Consider the following 19,855-nt stretch of genomic DNA (forward strand, 5'->3'; position numbering starts at 1 on the left):
CACACACACACACACACACACACACACACACACACACACACACGTTACGAGACTGCCTTGTCATTTGGGCAAATCTAATATTTGTTTCTTTGAATAAACACAACCACAAGTGTCCACTCAGCCAAGGGAACACATTAGTCAGTTGAATTATTTTTTTCATTTTGACAATGGCCACGAGAAAACTTACATCCATAACTGTCTATTGCTAAATGTCTTTTTCTGTTATTTATTTTTCTATTTTATTGGTCCATCTGTTTTCTTCTACATTTAAGTATTGGAACAGGACTTTGCACTTGACACTTTGGATAAAAAAGTGTACAATAAAATGAAAAATATGACATGCATGTAAAAATCTGAAGTAAGCACTAAATAATTTATTTTACGTAAAATTACTGCTAAAATAACTAAAATGGATATAAACTCAGCTTTTCCTGCAGGCAGGGAGCCGCCCAGCCTGCCACACTGTGTTAAAAGGACAGGAAGTGGATTACAGCTTTGTCAAGGTGGTGACAGTTAATCACAACGAGACCGGAAGTGTAGAGATTTCAGCTTCAATATAAACTTACAATTTCTTACTGCTGTAGTGGTAAAGGAGGATAAAAATGGACAGTTTTTGGTTTTAAAGCTGATAACTACTGATATTTTGTTCAAACATCCAATGTTATTATTTGTTATTATTTTAATGGTATAATAATGGGACTCCACTTCAACTACAATTCATCCAACCTTTGTTGTTGTTGTTATAACAGTTTTGTCACTGTCTTTTCCATTTAATCTACTTTGTCATTACATTCATTTATCTGATCATGTTAAACACATTGTACTGTTGTTGGGAGAAGTCCTTTGTAAATAACGTTTAATCTTCTGCTAACTGAAACAGGCTATTCTCATAAATGTTTTTGTGAACTCAAATCAAAAGGTTGCATTAGAATCCATCCAGGTATTCAAACACTTAATCAAGCAGACTGCATCCTATGCATTGTATCAGAGGTGGATGACAATGACACCAATCTGTTTTGTAATTAAAAAAAAAAAAAAAAAAAAAATCAATAGTAGCACAGTGCTGCACTGACAAACGACCCAAAGTTATTCTATATACTGTGAAAAGGAGCTTTGGGGGGGGGATCACGAAATTCATATTTAAAGTAGGCCTACTCTATTTTATCATTTGTATGGCCAACAAAACGTTAGTCTACACTAATGAACAGGTTAATGCACCATAAAGCTCTAAAACAAACAAACCCTAACAAGATGGACCGGCTTTTATTTTGAATTTTGCTATTACCGGAAGTGAAGTTGTGTTTTTTGTGCTTAACTTGACAGTGGCGTCGCGAGCCTCCCTGGCTGGGCAGAGGAAGAGGCTGTTGCTGTGTTTGTTTGGTGCGGCACACTGCTTGATATCCTCGGTGTTTGTGCTATTAAACGGACTAAACCGGCCACATCCGTGTGAATATCCACTCTGCGTCGCTTTGAAACCAGCGAAACGATGAATGGAAAGTCGGCGAACGGCACGGCGGGGGGAATGGCCTGCATCGAGGGGCTGCCGCCGCTGCCGAAGAGCCTGAGCGGCTTGCTGAACTCGAGCGGCGGCTCCTGGAGAGAAATGGAGCGGATGTACGCCAAGAAAACCATGATCCAGGACGACCTGAGCCGAGGCAGGAACAACGCCGACAACCTGCTGGCGAACAAGCCGGCCAACCTGGACGCCGCCCTGGCTCTCCTCCGGAAAGAGATGGTAAAAAATAAACGGGGGCTAAAACTGTAATTGTGAACAAAAGGCTTGTTAAATTGTTTCTCCTCACCCGTGGCTGTGATATCGGGCTAGCTTTGTCCCGATAACGTTCCGCTAAACTACGAGAAACCTGGCCGAGTAGAGCTGCCCTGTTCATGGGCAAACCTACACATACGTGGTGGGACAGAGCCCTCCTATTCTCTTTGGGGTTAGTTTGACCCCATTCAGTGTTTAACATCTCCAAAAACTTGATTAACGCTGTTTTTTTCCCTTCTTCATATTTAACGACTTTCTTTATTTAATGGGGACAAGTGGGAAAACATAAAAGGAACATGATGATATGTTTTCAGTGCCCTCTATACATTTTGTGCGCATCAATGTTCTGTTTTATCTCTATAAAACATGTAAGAAATATCAATATCAATATTTTATACTTTGTGTCAGTTGTTCTGGACACCGAGGAACTATGGCATGCCATTTTTAATCTTCCAAAAACCCTCTGCTTAAGGGCTCAAACCTAACGTTATAGTGTGAGAACCGCTGATGATTAATGTGACATTTGGGAGGTAAAAACATGATTCCCACGATAATGTATGATGTATAAGGGGGGCATGTTTAGGTAGTCAGCAAGACATAACGTACCTGACACATAAACTTGGGTTGCAATTATTATCACTATTATTATCATCATTTTCTGGAGGTTTAAATCACTGGGGTCAAATTGACTTCAAATGTTAGTAAAATTTGAAGGTGACAGGGGGGTTAATGGAAAACACAAAGTGTGTCAGTGAGATTTTTTGGCCACCACGAGCTGCCAGAACAGCTTCAATGTGCCTTTGCATAGATTCTGCAAGACTCTCGAACCCCACAGGAGGGGTGGTACACTATTGTTCCAAGAAATATTTTCCTGATTTGGTGTTTTGATGATGGATCTGAAGAGCGCTGTGAAACTCGTCCCTCCAAAATCTCCCTCATGTGTTCTGTTGGATTGAAATTAAGCGACTGTGACAGTCATAGCATATGATTTACATAATTTTCATCCTCATCAAACCATTCAGTGAGCCTTCGTGCCCTGTGGACGGGGAGGCATTGTCAGTAACTTTGTATTGATTTGCAGTGAGCCTTCCCTCTATAAGGGGACGGGTGAGATAATGCCCCCTGTAGTATAACAGCCAGTGGACCCCTTCACTATCGGGGTCCAGCACTCAGGCCTGTAGCATTGGTGTACGTCACACATACATCATGGTGAAGGCTCACTCATCTGACCACATCACTTTTTTCTCACATCTCTGTAGACCAGTGCCTATGGTTTTTGCACCACTGAGCTCTCAAATATGCCTTTGTCTCTGTAATGAGAGGTTTATGCACCGCGGCCCTACACTACAGTATTTTTTGGAAGAACACAGCTCCAGTAGAGCTCCAGAGACTTGAAGAATCTGTGCCAAGGAACACTGAAGCTGTTCTGGTGACTCATGGAGGCCCAACACCTTTACTGAGACACTTTATGTTGGTTTCACCTTCATTTTGTGACTTACTAAGTGCCACTTTATTTGAAAAATTGTTAACTTTTAGAATTCAACATCCCTGTAACACATTACTGCACTCAGCACAGATTATTTTTACCCTAGTGTTTTCTAAAATTTGTTGTTCTGCCTCTTGGCTGGCCGAGAAGTAAAGGAACATTAGATTGTCAAATTTTTGTATGAAGTTTGGCGTGATGTTCCTTCTACACAGGAGGAGAATGGCAAGTATCCCGGTAGGAGCAGCTGTGCAGTGGAGTGGAATTAAGCGATTAGGCCTGTACTGATTAGATTTAATCCCCACCTGAATAGTTTTAGCCTCAGCGTGTCAGATTTGACTTTTACATGAGAGATATTCCCATTAACCCCAAATTGATAGCACGTGGAATGCGGTTACCAGTTTGTTAAAAGAAGAATGCAAGAATGCAGCGCTTTATCACACGCAGCCTCACCAGCGGCAGGCACTCAGACAATTTCCACAGACATTTTCTGCAGGGTCACAGTTCACCTTCCAGGTACGCCCCACACTGCTGCAAAATGCAAAGTGCCCTTTCTTCAAATCAAAGAGGCTTAGATGGAAAGGGCCAAATAGTTGCTGTAAATAAACAGCTGTAACCCTTGGATTTTGCTTACAGGCTTTGTGAAATCCAGTCTCTGCTTCATGTGCTTTACTTTCGTCTTACAGCAAATCCCTGAACCCAAGTTGAGGCTTACTGCCTTGTCGCTGTTAATGTATTACTAAGGATTTATCGTCTACATGCATACCCAACCAGTTGCTCTGTATCCTTAGGTATTGTCCCTCCCACCCTGTCACAGGTAACAGTAGTGTCTCTCAGCTGTTAAACTGACACAGATTGGCTTCTTTGTCTGCTGTAATTTGTTTGGACAACACTGAGAATCAGCTCCCACTGCAGACTGTCAGCTGACAGAATTGGCAATGCCTTACTAATCCCTGCCGGTAATGCAAATAGCCTTGCAGGACCATGCTGAAAAAGAACATATGTGTTTAGCATACTACCCTGGGTAAATAAAGGTTAAAAAATCTTTTTTGAAGGATTTCAGAATCAAAAATGATTGATGAGGAGTGCAAGAAGCGTGAATGTAAAGCTGCACAGAAGGCAGTCTTGCAGCTCCTGCATGTTCAGCCTCACAGATACCCTGAGCCGAGCATAAATAAGTGATGGATCGATATAACAGCAGATTAGGGGTGTCGGCCCGAACTTTAAAAAGCATTTCTTCCAATATTTCGCTGAATGTGAAGTTAAGCTTTTTTGTGACCCATTTTCTAACAATGTGTCATTAATACAACTGTTTTATTGCCAACAGAACAAAACTGACACTGTGGTTTACCAGGCAGTTATCTTAGGCCAGGCCTCTGAAAAGCTGGACCTATTTGTATTGAAATTCTTACAAAAATTAACATACTGTTGTTGGTATTATTATTGCTATCAGTATTAGTCATCATGGGTGGGAAGATATTTGTATCAGTCTCAGGAAAACATATTTTTCTGTCCTGAGCCTAACAGCACTGCAGACTTCTAGTGACATCACCACTGCGACATGCAGACATCCAGAGCTTCTCACAGTTGAAGTTGATTTAAGATGATGACACAGCATCGTCTTAAATCAAGACATTTTGAGATGTACACATGATTTACTGCAAATAGGGCTGAATAGTTATTCAAAATATTATTGAAATCGCAATATGTCCAAGTGCTGTTATCCAAATCGCAGGAGCTACAATTTTTTGATAAAGCTAAAATGTGTTACAAATCATTGTTGTAAAGTATTATGGTGCTACAGAGACACCCTGGCCTACAAATTGTCAGATGTAAGAAAACATGTTTGTTTGGTACAGATTGCCAAAAAAAATCACACCATCATAGTTTAAACAGCTTTTTTTATATCATTCCCACTAAAATCATGAGTCATATCACTACTGCAGTATTTGTAAAATGATAACAATATGATTTTTTTTTTAACCGTATCGTTCAGGCCTAACTGTAAATGGATATCGGCCCTATGTATTGATTATCAGTGTCCTTTACCAATAATACCATATCCATATTGGTCCTGAAAAATCAATATTGCTCATTCCCTAGAGCTGACGGCCTAATTGCCAGACGAACTAAAATCCATGGTGGCAATAACAACAAAAGCTCTAAAGCAGAATGCTAAGAGAGTGGCTGCAGGTGTAATGAATAGCGCCCTGATGTGTATGTCACTGCCCCCCTCCCCCCAGGTGGGTTTACGTCAGCAGGACATGTCCCTGCTGTGCCAGCTGTGGTCTCTTCACGAGTCCATCCAGGAGTACAAGGGCAGCTGCCAGGACCTGAGCGCCGCCTCCAGCCTCAGCATGATGGAGAACGGCTACTTCGACGAGGACGACGAGTACTACCAGGAGCCTGGCACCACGCCCACCGGGGAGCAGCCGGACGGGGAGGTCGGAGACGGGATGGAGGCCGCAGCCAAGAACGGCGGCGGCAGTGGCAAGGACGGCAGCTGGGACTCCTTTCATGTCACCATCTGAGGCCTCATATCGAATGGACGTGTCTGCAAATGGGTGGATATTTAGTGGCGTAAGACTGAACTAATCTGAAGGCTCCGATATTGGCTCTGGAAACCTTTTGGCCCCGGAGCAGGGAGTGGTTGGTGGTAGGACTGGAGCTTGTGGTATCTAATTACCATGTCGGGCCGCTCAAGTCTAACACACCAGCTGCAGCTGAAGTTTCACTCCTCCTCAGGTGAGGTAGACCCTGTTTGTGCTGCAGAGGTTTTTGCAGTGTGACCAGGTGCTACTTGAGGCTACAGGACTAAGCAGTTTGGTGTTTTCACAGGAGGCTCACTAACACTCTCTAAAACACTCAGGGGTTGAGATGGATTGTTTTACTCAGACTACACACACCTGAAATTAGGCAATACATTTTCTTTGTAAACAGCTTTGCTACTGCTTGTATGTCAAGTGGTTTTTGTTAGCCAACTACCCTTTTTGGCTTAACTTTTTTTTATATATATACATATAAAGGTATAAACAAAGTTTGATTATTTATTATATAATATAATATGATATTTTTAGTTTCCTTATTATCCTGTATTAAAAATTTGGAGTTTTATACCATGAGCCGGGAGGGAGAGAGGACTCCACAGCTTTATATCGTTGCTACAGGGTGGGAATCCCAGGAAGTGGACTTCTGGGATTTCTGAACTCGGCAATCAGCGCTGGTGGAATAAGTGATGATCAGCTCTGAGGACTTGTCAGCTGAGACAGCTGGGCTTCTGACTGACCGGTGTGTGTGTATGTGTTACTTTTGCTTTAAGTGGTGAAATCATACATGCCAAACCAGATGGTCTGGACGGAAGTCCTCAGACCTGAAGAATGCAGGAAGAAGTGGAGTCCTCATACAGTGTAAAAAATGTGTGAACATGTAGTTATTTGTATTGTACAGGGATGCGGACTTCACTTTTTTGCCTTTAGCTTAGCTGGAGCAGACATTCGCTCTGAAAATGTGAAATGTTCAAAATGCTGGAAACAGTTGTGGCTGTTTGCATGGGTGTAAAACCTGGAAAGCTGGTTGTCAGCAGCAGAAAGCGAGCCTCCTTCAGTCTGCTGCTGAAAGCTCTCACTGCCTCGTGTATTGGGTTTCTCTGTTCTGACCGACTGGCCAATGCCTGCTGTTCTGAACAGGCAAATCATGTCATTTTTGTTGCTTTTATGACTTAAAATAGCTACCCTGATAGCACGCGCTCATCACACTCTCCCTAGCCCCGTGTCTACTCCACTGGTTTTCAACGTGGGGTCCAGGGATCTCCAGGGGTCCCTGAGGGTCTTCCAGCATGGCCTAATTTAGATAGTTCAAGCACAAGAAATCTGATCCAGCATCATTATCTGACCTTTCTAATATATCATTAAAAAATATAGTTTTCTTGTAATAAAAAAAAGTTGCTTTTTTTCTTGCTAATTTACTCATGGCCATGTTATTGAAAGTGATCAAGTGAATTTTATTGGGGAAAAATATGAAGAAAAAAAAAGAAATTTCTTTTTTGTAACAAAAAAAGACAAGTAAACTGTATTTATAATTGTTAAAATGATATCATCAGATCCGGTGATTCTGGATTGGATTTCTAGTGTTTACATGCTTGTGAAAGAAATATCTCCTGATCTAAGTCCAAAATGACTTCAAATGGGGGGGTCTGTGGCTTATTGAAAGTCAACATGGGTTTCCAGAACATGAAAAAGTTTGAAAACCCCTGGTGTACCCGACATCAAACTCTCAAATGATTTGATTGTATTGATGTTGCCCTTGCGCATTTTCTCATTGGCACAACGTCAAAGAGATGTGTTTGTTCTCTGATGTCTTCCCTATGTTGTCCCAATTTTAAAGTCAGGCTTCCGCTGTAAATTTCAGTGGTACACACATTTAGACAAGGTGCTTTTTCCAACTTTGAGCCAATTCACGATCTTAGATCTTCAGCCTACATCAGGTGTGTGGGTGCTATTTGGGTAGCTAGCAAGTGAATGAATTCATTGAAAAATGAACAAAAAACGCAAATAAGAATGAGTTGAAGCTCACCATCGAGCCCAGATACAAATTGTAGAGAACTGGGAAGCTTTGACTGTAGTCAACTTCCCACCGACTTTTCACTTTCCAGACGGAGCTGCGGTTCATGAAACACGTTTACTCCCACCACATCCTACACACAGATCCTAACCACATGTGCTCTGCAGCAGCCAGCCTGCATTATGGGATGTACCCATACAGGCTCAAAGACAACCTTAGGCATGTACCACCTTTTTGAGATGTGTGATGGATATTCTGACATAGGAGGTTATAGGGGCTATTTAGCCACCCCTGCCTCATCCTAAACTATCACAGTTTCCGTTGCTAGACAGTACTGGAGCAAGTTTGAACTCTGGAGAACTTGCTTTCATTGTACGCGAGGCAACGAGAGCAGGCACACTCGGCAGTACACTGAAATAATGCTGCCTTTGTGGATCTCTTGATGTTCTCTAAAGACTGTATTTGAAACCTTGCACAAAAAGGCAGCATTAATTTAGCGTCTGTCTTTTTTTTCTCCATTGTCCCACACAGTGTATACTGCAGCTGGCCCAAATATTTAGATGTGCAAATGTTAATACTTTTACTATAAGAATGGTGTGCACAGTCTTCCTCAGTATCTAAACTGTACAGTGAGGTCTCAGCTGAACCTGCAGCATGCAACACACAGCAGCTCGATCACTGCAGCTACTAATAGAGCTACTGATACAGCTTCTCCTGCCGCTGGCTCTATAAAACTCCCACCATCACGAAGAAAGTGCATTTTCTTCAGTAATGTGTCAATATTGTCAATATCTATAACCTGTGTGCAGCATTTGACATTATATGTTTGTTAACTGGTCCATACTTTGTCTTGTGGAACACAAACCAAAGAAAAGTACAACACTCAATGAAATGTATTGGCTTTTAGGAACTGAACAATGCAATGTATATTCAGCTAGAACAAAATGCACAGAGCTAGCCTCTCTCAAATGGTTATGTTTAAACTCACTAGCTACAGAATATCATTTTGATGTCTCAAAAGAATGTTTTCACAACTTTCTCAGTTGGCCCCAACATTAAGGCTGAAGAATCGGTTGATTTGTGATTGATAAATGCAGTTGGTCACTTTAAAAATAGAGTTGTGACAGAGAAAAGCTGGATAGTTTCAGTTGACTGATTTCATGAATACAGGCTGTCCTCAATGTATTGCTCTTTTAGATTGATGACTCTGACCAGTAGCTTACTTCAAGAAAACTGCTGTTTTAAGATATTCATAGAGAGTAAATAAGCTTTGATTTGTAATCTCTAATGTAAAATCAATATTGCTGATTGACTAATAAGCTTAAAGTCTCCAATGCTTCCTTCATTGTCAACCACCACAGGATTTACACACTTGGATGTATAATAAGCTCTGAAAAGCAAATTATGGCGACACTAATCATTAATTATTGGACAGTAGCATGGTAAACACACAGACAAAAGCAATGTAAACCAGAATGGCCATTTTAATCAAAATTCAACTCGGTGAAAATGGTAGTCTGCCTTATTTTCTTTATGTTGATCTAATGATCAACTGTTGGAGGTTTTATACCTCTCCTCTCTCGGTCACCTTTTAAGAGTCATTAAACATCGCTACCTAGGTTAAATCTGATAAATATCCTTGTTCGTATCCACAGTGTATTTATTGGCTTAGAATATCTCCAGAATGAAGACAAGATGGTGTTAACACCACTGTCACCCGGAAAATTAGACTGAATGTCTGCTTTCTGGATTATTTCTGAATGATTTTTTCGATCTGCACGGGCCACATCCAGTGAGCAGTAAATATGCCGGCCAGCATTACCATGGTAACAGTTCTCACTCATCAACACAGTGAAAGCTGGGGAGACCTGAGACTGAATGCCATTAGAAATCCAGTTAGATGGAGTTCACTATGCTTTGGTTGTAAAATCTCCCAAATCAGATCAGATCAAACAATGTAATTAATGTGGTGTAAAGATTTCCAGTCAACACTTGAGCCAAGTCTTTCATGGGATGTCTCCACAATTAGTGCCTTTTGAACACCTCAGGTCCCAGACTTGTTGGTTGTATTGTCGTTCCTGATTGTTTTCTAATGTTTGACTCTCTTGAGTTGCACTTGATTCAAAGCTGTTCCCTGTAGAATTTGAAATGTGACTTTTGGTAATGACTTAGAGGACCATACCGGTGATTTTACATGTTTAGCATCTACAAAATGCTGTCTGTTATTATTTCCCACAAGAAAAAAACATTATCAGTTCTATGGTTTATGAGTGGTGATGATTTTGTTGACCGCAGAAGCAGAACATTATGAGGTGAATTTCTAAAAAAATTATTTAAAAATCGCGGGATTGTATTACATGTTATGAAATCTTTACTATCCCTGCATGATTTACATAATGGTTTGTTACAATGTAAAATGCGAGTAAATTGTAATAAATGAGTCAAACATTCAAAATCACTGGTATGGTCCTTTAAGTCCCTTGTGGGGGTTGATGGCTCAGTAGAGCACTAAGGTGGAAGTTGTCATTTGGCATAATGTGTGCAGACTAGCATTTTGGCTGTTTGGTGTGTAGTCCAAAATTTTAATGAATGGGATTTAAAAAAAAAAAAAAAAAAAATCCATTCCACAAATATCTTTGTGGAATGGATAAGAATGAGACAAACTATGTTCTGTTCCAAGGATTAGAATATATCCATTATCACCTGTTAGAGTCTTGCTATTTTTAGTAACTTTGAACTTTTATTTTTGGCTGCAGTGCTAATCATTTGGAAAGTGGATTACAATCAGCGACTACTTTACCTCTTCACGCACAATTTTTGTTTTGAGTTTGTTATGACTTTGCTGAACATTCAAATTAAGAAGTTTACCACAGTGTTGTAATAATATTGTTGTCATGGCAAACCAGCAAGTGTAGTTATGGCTGATGGTTGTAGTCCACTTTCCCAAACAGGCCAAATATAAAAAGTAACTGAAGGATGAAATTGAACAGTGAAGTAAAAATAGTAAGCTTTCCTTTAACCCAAACTTAAATTTAATATTTAATATTTCTTGTAAATCCCATTCATATTTTCTTCATAAATTTGGGACTACAAGCCTAATGGTGGAAATGCTAACCTAGCCTTGACAATGACAGCTGACTTGTCTCTATTAGACGAACAGGACAGCTTGCAACTTGACCCACATGGTAGAAGTCTGTTTCAGAGCGCACTGTTTTGAACATCAGCATTGTACCAGTAATTACCTTGTTATTCTGGGAATTTGAGTGAGCAGATTTTCGGGGCTTGTATTTAGTGCAGGCATTGGCAAAAAAATCACCCTCTTTACAAAACGTAACTGCTGCTATCAAAGAGAATTAATGTCTTGAGATGAATATTCTCCACAGCAGTTTTAACTTGCAAACATTGTAACAGCCTTAAATTTGTTAGAAATTTGCACGACAAGCTAAATCATGTACTTCTCACTATTTCAAACATTTGAAGTATGTTCAGCTAATATTTTGCACTTGTCTGTGGCTGTTGTGTCTGTTATGCCCCCAGTCCTCGTACCTGTCTGATCCTCTATCTCTGTTTTTGCTTTTCTAAGTATAATTATTATTATACAGGCATATGGTGCTCCTTGTACAGTAACAATACTGTAGCTAACTCCAGCACAATAAATGGTTACAAGTCTAAAAAAGGAGCCTTAAATTGTACACCAGCAAATTGTACCTACTATCATTTCTACAGCTAGCTGTGGAATAGTACGGGTGTGTATATTCTACCTAGAAATTCCTTTTCACATTTGGTGATAATTAAGATGTGTGGTGATTTCATCTGATGGAAAACTGTTGTAATGCAGTGACATGTCCCCACCTTTTGGAAAAAAAAAAAAAAAATCACTGTTATCACTGTAAAAAAAAAAAAATCTATTGGTGATGTGCCTTGCATTTCTGCATCAGTTTTGCTGTCTGGTGGATTTTGCTTATTTCTGTGGACGACTGGCTACACGTAGACGATGTGACGTCACGTCCACATATTTTTTTTGCGCCACTACGATGGTTTCTTCAGCTGTCCGTGTTCAACATCACTCTCTAGTGTCAGTCCCTCAGGATCAAACAGCTTCTCTTTGCCTCAGCACTTGGTGTACAGCAGCCATACTGGGACAAATCCACTGTGGAAGAGGCAGAGACCAGTGTCTCCACCACCAGTAGCCTGAACAGAGCAGAATGCAGGGCAGCCACATGTGTTTTGCTTAGGGGGCGTGCCCAGTGCTCATTAACCAGTGGAATAGCTGGCCTGTGGAACACATGAGCATTTCCACAATCCCCCCAACACAATCTGAGAAAGATTTTGGGCTGAAATATTTGAAAGCATGATGCATTCACTCAAGAAATTCACTTAATTATCTTGATTAACTTTTATTCCCCGCAAGTGAATCCCTTATGCCTCCATAGAGACAGCCACGTTAAAGCCTTCAAGGCATCAGTTTGATTCGCTGATGGAATTTACAGATTATCTACAGTGATGTGATTCTAAATGTACTTTCAGATTATAATCCTTGAATCAAATTTTATTTGTATATCACAAATTACAAACATGCCTCAAGGGGCTTCTTCCTTTTACATCATAAAGTTGGTTTCACTCTGTCATTAGCGACACAATAAGACATCTATTATTCATCGTATTTTATTCATGTCAATATAGCCTGTATCATCCATCAGTCATTTATGAAATCTGTGTTAAAAATGTATTTAATTCATTTTGCATAGACCGGTAATTCAGAGGAGATGTAAAGGCTGTTTTTTCCCCATTTGTTTTTCTGGTTGCTGTTCCTTTATCAGTGAATGACCATACTACTGTTTATTTGCATAGTTTGAAAGCTCTGTTATCATAGTTATTATACTGACATGGATTTAATAAAGTGACTCCATACTTTTGATCTTTTTTTAAGGAATGGTTTATTCAATACAAAGCAGCATTAGTGTCTCAGTTCTCTGAAAAGCAGTCCATGTTAACAGTGTAGAACATTATCTTATCTTATATCTTATTATATTATCTGTTATCCCACACCTACAAAGTGTCTCTGGTACCTGATGAGTTCTTTTGATCACAAATGAATTTGTCCACACTAACTAGTCTGTAGAACAGGAATTAGTAGGTTGTTTTTCAGTCGTTCCATGAAGAACCATCAACCACATAAGTGCCGATTTGTTTAGTGGATGGTTCCTCATTGCGAAAACATTTGAAAACAGTTCTACACTGAACCGATCAGTTCCACCAAGAACTATTTTCAAAAATGATGAGCGTTAAAGTTCTTTGAAGAACCGTTTCAGCACATCAAGGAAATTTTTTGACTGGTTGTTGAAGAAGCTTTGAGGATTCTGTGAAGAGCCCTCTAATGAGATTTTTCTTTTTAAAGAAACGGTGGTCTGAAAGGTTAGATAGATAGATAGATAGATAGATAGATTTACTTTATTGATCCCAAACTGGGAAATTCTTATGTTACAGCAGCAATAGAAAATATCAATGGAAACATAAAAATAAAATTAAATAGAATAGAATAAATGCAGAAATATATACAATAAAGACTAAATATGTACAATAAAGACTAGATGTATACAATAAAGACTAACCTAAGAATATGAGATCTGAAATGGTAAATAAATATGTTCTTTGTAGAATCACAAATGGTTCTTCTGTAGCACCACTGTGAAGAATTATTTTCAGTTCCACTTGGCACCTTCATTTTTCCTGCAAGAACCAAGAATTAACTGTTGTTTCCCCATTCTTTCTTCTTTGAAAAAAGATTGCTGGTTCCTCAAAGCAAGTTTTAATACGCTATGAGGCACCTTTGACCCATTATGGAACCAGAAAAGATTCTACTGTAACATCACATTTTCATTCCAGTTGGTATTTCTCTATGTGAACCCTAAAGAATTTCATTAGTCTGCTTTCAGTTTTGCAGCTATATGATGGTCTAAACTGCAACTTTACACTCTGACAACACTGAGGATTTAGGAATATCATTACATTTAAAGCTGCTCTATATAATTTCACTCCCAGCTTCATTCCAAAAGTAGTGGCGTCAGCATCAACCTTCAAAACCCCATTTAGGTCAACCCCGAGCCACCATAGCTGAGATCGTCTTGCTCCACTCTGCTGCCCCAGTTTTTGTTTTGTTTTTTTCTTTTCCTGGAAGCTTCACGCCCTGACCTGCATCTAAATGCACCAATTTGCATTTTGTTGTTGCACAGCTGCCATGTTAACACAGTTCCGCTCTTAATTGATGGTTATTGCAGCATGTGAGGGCTTTGATGTACCAGCTCTTGATGATGGGGATGGGGGGTTCAGATCAATTACTGATGATGACAGTGTCTACATTTTAATACAGGAAACTCCCAGTGAGATTAGAGAAGTGGGTCATGCAACAGACTAACAAATGAATTCCATGTGCATCTTTTCTGCCCGTTTGATGTTACTGCTAATTGAAGCATGCCCTTAGATTTTTGTCCTCTGTGACAGTCCACTTACAAATTGCACTCCAGCAATGCTTTATGAACTTATCAATGCAGTCCAAACCAATGAAGCTATGAGGAAAAACAGGTGGCTAAAGGCAAGACAGGCAATACTACTGTCCACTCCATGTTTCTGCTGCTGTTGGCTGAGGTCGACTGAGCCTTTATAGAGCCTGTTGCAGCCGCCTGTAGCATGTAGGCTAAAAACTGTAAATCTATGTAGTCCTGTCACAGTGCAAAATCCCCCCAACAAGGGAAAAGGTTATGTATGAAAATTCTGTGCAAAAATCTGTGCAGACATGATAAACAGTAATCCCCCGAAGAGAAACGGACTAGCAGTCTGAAACACTAATCCAGCACTAAAGACCCATACCAGTGATTTTTCATGTTTAGCACACTATCTACAGAATGCACATACTTCATGTTTCTGCCATATGTGATCCTCTCCCGAAGTGAGCAAGCGGTCCTGTTTTAGAACTCCTTTGATATAATTTCCCCTTCCTTTTAGCCAGCCATTCTTTCCATCATGCCACCAATCTTAAGTGCCCCCGCATGATTTGCAAAATGGTTTGTTGTCATGTAAAATGTGGGTAAACTGTGGTGAATGGGCCAGACATTCAAAGTCACCAGCATGGTCCTTGAAGTGGTCTGTAAACATAGAGACCTTGAGTATTTTTTTTTTTTTTAAAACAACATAGGAAATCATTTGATGTTTAAATGCATAAATGTCATACACTGTATAATGTCCAACATCTTCACACACTGCTTGCTGATTTGGGTTTTTGAAGGCCAATAGCAATATGTTTTTTTGCTTGATAAATGCTTGATGATCCTTTGTGCTGATGTGCAAGATGCAGTGCTTCAACTGAACTGAATCATTTTGGTGTAAAACATGTTATGCCTGACACTCATAGTAGATATGAAAGCTTAATTTGAATGTAATTAAGGCAGCATGTCCTTTTTTATTTCTTAACCACACTCTTCCATGTAAATTGTGAGCATATTACAAAGATTCCTTTTTTCTTTCTTTTTTCTTTTTTTTTTTTTTATCATTCACATTAATTAGTGTTCTCTCTACTCAATTAGTGCCAGTAATTGGATGGGATGAACTTTGCCAGAAATGTTCTATTTTCACTTCTGTTCCCTCAGATGGAAGTCATGTTAGATGATGTTGTTTAGTGAGTGTTTTTGTGAAACAAGTTACACTGGTTTGGTACACAAACAAGTGGAGAGTGGAGCAAGACGATCTCAGCTATAGTAGCTAGGGATTGAACTGTTTGGGTTTTTGAAGGTTGATGCTGATCCCACTACTTTTGGAATAAAGACTTGCAAAAAACCTATTGAGAGGCAATAGGTTTTTTGCCAATGTTTATTAACTTTACATTAAATGCTTTAGTGTACAAGTTGGATGCTTAGGTGTTTATTAGAAGTGTTGTGTTTATTATTAGAAGTTCAGAGATTACAGATGGCCTGACTATACTTCTTATTTTCACAGAGTAAATATTTTTCAAACTTAAAAACTTCTTTAAATTCACAATATAAATCATATCACATGAGGACATATTCTGTAGTTCATAATGCCATTTCTGCACAAACTGATCCTTTAACCTCTGCTCAACTGCCATCTTCAGCCATTTAATGTTATCACAACTCTGGTCTGACCAAACATAAGAAAAACCGCATTCATCTAATATTTGCTTAACAAAGGAAATCCACGGTGATACATATAAATCATTAATATATAAATTAAATAGACAGTTATACATCACCCTGCTGATCTTTGTTTCCTTCCCCATCACTAAACTCCCCCAATAGCCAATAATTCTTTTTTCGATGTCAACACATAAAGGGTATCTTCCAAGTTCGCCATAAATCATATTATTACAAGTGGACATTTTAACTTTCAAAATATACTTGAGAAATTTCAAGTGTAATTTCTCTAAGATGTCTACCTTCTCGAATCCCCATACCTCACAAGCATACAGCATTACTGGCGTCACCAGCCTATCAAAAAGCTCTAATCTAATATCTATTGGTAAATCAAACTTCCTACATTTACACAATAAGGAAAACATAGCTCTTGAAGCCCGTTTATAGAAATCCTCAATAGCAAGTTTGAAAGACCCATTGTGGTTGAAAAGTATTCCTAAATATTTAAAACTATGTACAATTTCTAGCTCCTCACCATTACAGAGGGACTGATACTTTTCAACATCAACTTTACAGTGGCCAAATATTGTAACTTTAGTTTTATTACTGTTTATAGTTAATTTCCATTTCTTGCAAAAAAGACACATTAAATCAATCCCTTTTTGAAGTCCTTCCTTTGTTGAAGCCATGGTGATAGTATCATCCGCATACATAAGCACCATAAGTTTAATGTAACTATCATATCATCGCCACACAACATACCTCTTTGTATTTGACATTAATTTACATAATCTGTGATGGTGTAGTAGAAGTCCAAGTGTATGTCATTTATAGCAGACAAATATGGGTACCACATGTCAAAATTTGAGATTTGAGATCTCTAGCACAAAGAACTACTGAGTTACACTCGCTCAAACAAAAAGTGTTTCTATCATCCCCAGTCTCCCCTATATAGATCTAACCATAAAAGAGACACTCTCTCTCTCTCTCCCTCCCTCTCTGTCTCTCTCACTGTGTGGTGTGTGTGTGTGTGTGTGTGTGTGTGTGTGTGTGTATGTGTGTGTGTGTGTGTGTGTGTGTGTGTGTGTGTGTGCGCACTTTGGTCCTGTTGTGACCGTCTGAGTATGTGTTAGGAGATTAAAGCAGATTAACATAATCTTTACTGAGAGCAAATCCAAGGTGCACATCACTCTCTTTCCACAAGGCTGTATGTGTGTGTGTATGTGTATGTGTGTGTCTGTGTGTGTGTGTCAAGTGATGCAGGTTTTGCAAGACCAGTATTGATATTTTAGGGCTCAAGCTGCCAGTGTTATATGTAACGTGACAGTATGAATCTAAATTTTATTACCTGTAGTCCTGCCTCAGGCTTGAGGTGTGTCTTTGTGTATGTGTGTGTTTGTGTGTGTGTGCTTGCATGTTAAACTGTACTGACTAGTTTGGTGTGGTGCTATCTTGCCTTGTGTCATACTGTGTATATCAATCATTAATGAGACAGCAGAGGAATTTTGTCCACCTCCTGTTCTTTCCATACACAAATTCATAACGTTACGTCATATAAGATATAACTGAATATTTCACTATTCTCTTGCTGATATCAAGGGCTTTAAACAGTTTCAGCCTGGAACTCAGATTAAGTAAATTCACTCCAGCTGTGGATCCCAGTCAGACATAAAACACACTCCTATCAAGTGGTGAATTCTGAGAAAAGTACACTGCAGTGCTGCTGACCTCGGTTTGAGAAAAGCTACCTAGTGGGCTGTTGTATGTGCGTCAGACTCTAAAATAGAGTTTTTGTGCAGCTTTCGTCATTATCTTGCACCGTACGCCTATTCATGACTAATATTTGAAGGCAAAAGTTAGTCGTGTTGAATACTTGAGAGGGGGAAACCTTCTTCTGTGTTGGTGCAGCAATAAAAACAGAATATATTTGACCCGGCCATGTGAGGCTTTTCCATTACTGAGACTATCATTCCCAAAAATAAGCACACTAATCCACTCAAAGGAGATTTAGCATCACTTTTGGAAAGTGTCACTTTCCAAAACTAAAATGCACATACAATTATCGAGTGCACACGGATGTTAGTTTTGCAGCATGTTTCGCTTGTTGGATCCTCAGTTTGGCTAATGCAACAAGCAAAACCCGTTGTTTGCTCCCGATAAACTACAGTAAAGTCACTTCAGTGTGCAGCCATTTATTTTGACTTTCACCTAGATCTTGCTATTTTGTGATGATATTAGGGGGATGACTATTGATGTTCTCTTGCATGACCAAACAGGTTGAGGCAGGAAGTTACACAGGAAGTTGATTTAAAGCTCTCCTGAGGTTGTCTACTCGCATGCCAGTAGTTTTTAAAACGTCCCAATCATCCCCGTTTGTTTGATGTCCTTCCTGTTAGTGCACCAGCATTACAACAACATAATTCTATGGAAGTAGAACGGAGGACAACAGGGGGGCTGGAGGGGAGGGACAGGCAAGGACAGTGCTCCTTCAAGCCTGGAATAAAACTTAGATCCACAAACAGCACAAATTTTGAGTGCCATCGTTGTGTCGTGTTGTTGCTCTGAAACATCCATAATCGTCCCAAAAATTTGATAGGTGTTTTACCTTAATATATGAATAACTTATGGTTAAAATCTAGGGGTGGAGTATCAGAGGCAAAGCACAAAAGAGGGCATGGTGAGCACCAGCCTAACAGGTGTGGTGACAATATAAGCCTCTCCCAGGAGACAGGCTCCATGCTTTTTATCTACACTGTGAAGTTGAGCACAATTAAACCAATTTAGTCCATAAACCACCCAGAGGCTCTTGCACTGCCACTGCAAGGCCAGTTGGGGTGCAGAGGGGTGTCACAGCTCCCCCTTCAAAAGAGTTTCTCCACATCCAGGAGCCCCCAAAATGAAAACAAAGCCCTTCTGCAACCTCATCCTCTAGTTTTGTCTCAGGCTGCACTCGGTTTGTCCAGTCCTGTTTGCACCGGTCCGGTCAGGGTTAATGGCTGTGAGGTGACTGCTGTTCCAGTAATCTGATTAGTCAGTCTCAGATTAAGCCACTGCACACCACAGTGATGGACCAGCACTTCCTGGATTGCAGATTTAGAAACTCTCTGGGGAGGGGGGGGGGGGGGTTGTTCACAGGACTCTCATATCAGTGAGAATCAAACACTGAGGGAGCAAGCTACACGCAAAAACCTAAACTAACCACTCACATGTGGAGCTGAATTTCAACTGTTTCAACTGTTGCATGTAAGAGAATTAAAGACGGAGAGGAAAACATGAGTACAAGTCGAAAAATACGTTCAAGATTTAAATGCTTCAGGGCCAATTCCAATGTTGATTCATTATAGTTAGTTGCTATCTCTGTGGGCTCTCTGAAACTAGAAAGATGCCCCTGGAGAACTGCACGTCCCAAACAACTTCACACACAACACTGTGCTTCCTCGGGTCCTCAGCAATACACACACCAAGTGTTAAGTTGATTGGATGCAAGGTTGTGGAGAAGGACAAGGACAGGCAGAATGTCCATGCGCATGTATGTACAGTGGAAACTGTGTGTGTGTGTGTGTGTGTGTGTGTGTGTGTGTGTGTGTGTGTGTGCGTGCGTGTGAGTACAGTCGACACTGCACTTCCCTGGCTTCTCAGCAATACACCATCTGTAAGTGTGAATGGAGAGATGGCCAGTGTGTGTGTGTGTATACTGTGCTCCTCCCCTGCCCCTTCCTGATGACCGGACCCCCACCCCCGCCTCCACTGAACTGTATGTGTGTGCTTGTCCTTTGATTTTCTGGACAACCGTTCATCAAAGTCGACACTGCCCTCGCTTGGCTCCTCAGCAACACACCTGCTGAGATTGATGCTGAAAAGAAAATCAGACGTCACTCATACGTATGGTGATTCCTCCAT

General features: G+C 40.1%; 1 protein-coding gene across 1 annotated transcript; it reads left to right on the forward strand.

Moving 5' to 3' along the window:
- Window positions 1-1,320: 1,320 nt before the first annotated feature.
- On the forward strand, window positions 1,321-12,729 carry fam89a (family with sequence similarity 89 member A). The gene is made up of 2 exons (XM_030046850.1): window positions 1,321-1,735; window positions 5,495-12,729. Exons 1-2 carry the CDS (start codon window positions 1,487-1,489, stop codon window positions 5,780-5,782), a joined length of 537 nt encoding a protein of 178 aa, XP_029902710.1. The 5' UTR covers window positions 1,321-1,486; the 3' UTR covers window positions 5,783-12,729.
- The last annotated feature ends 7,126 nt before the right edge of the window (window positions 12,730-19,855 follow it).

The sequence above is a fragment of the Myripristis murdjan genome, chromosome 24 (genome assembly GCF_902150065.1).
Source record: "Myripristis murdjan chromosome 24, fMyrMur1.1, whole genome shotgun sequence".
NCBI lineage: Eukaryota > Metazoa > Chordata > Actinopteri > Holocentriformes > Holocentridae > Myripristis > Myripristis murdjan.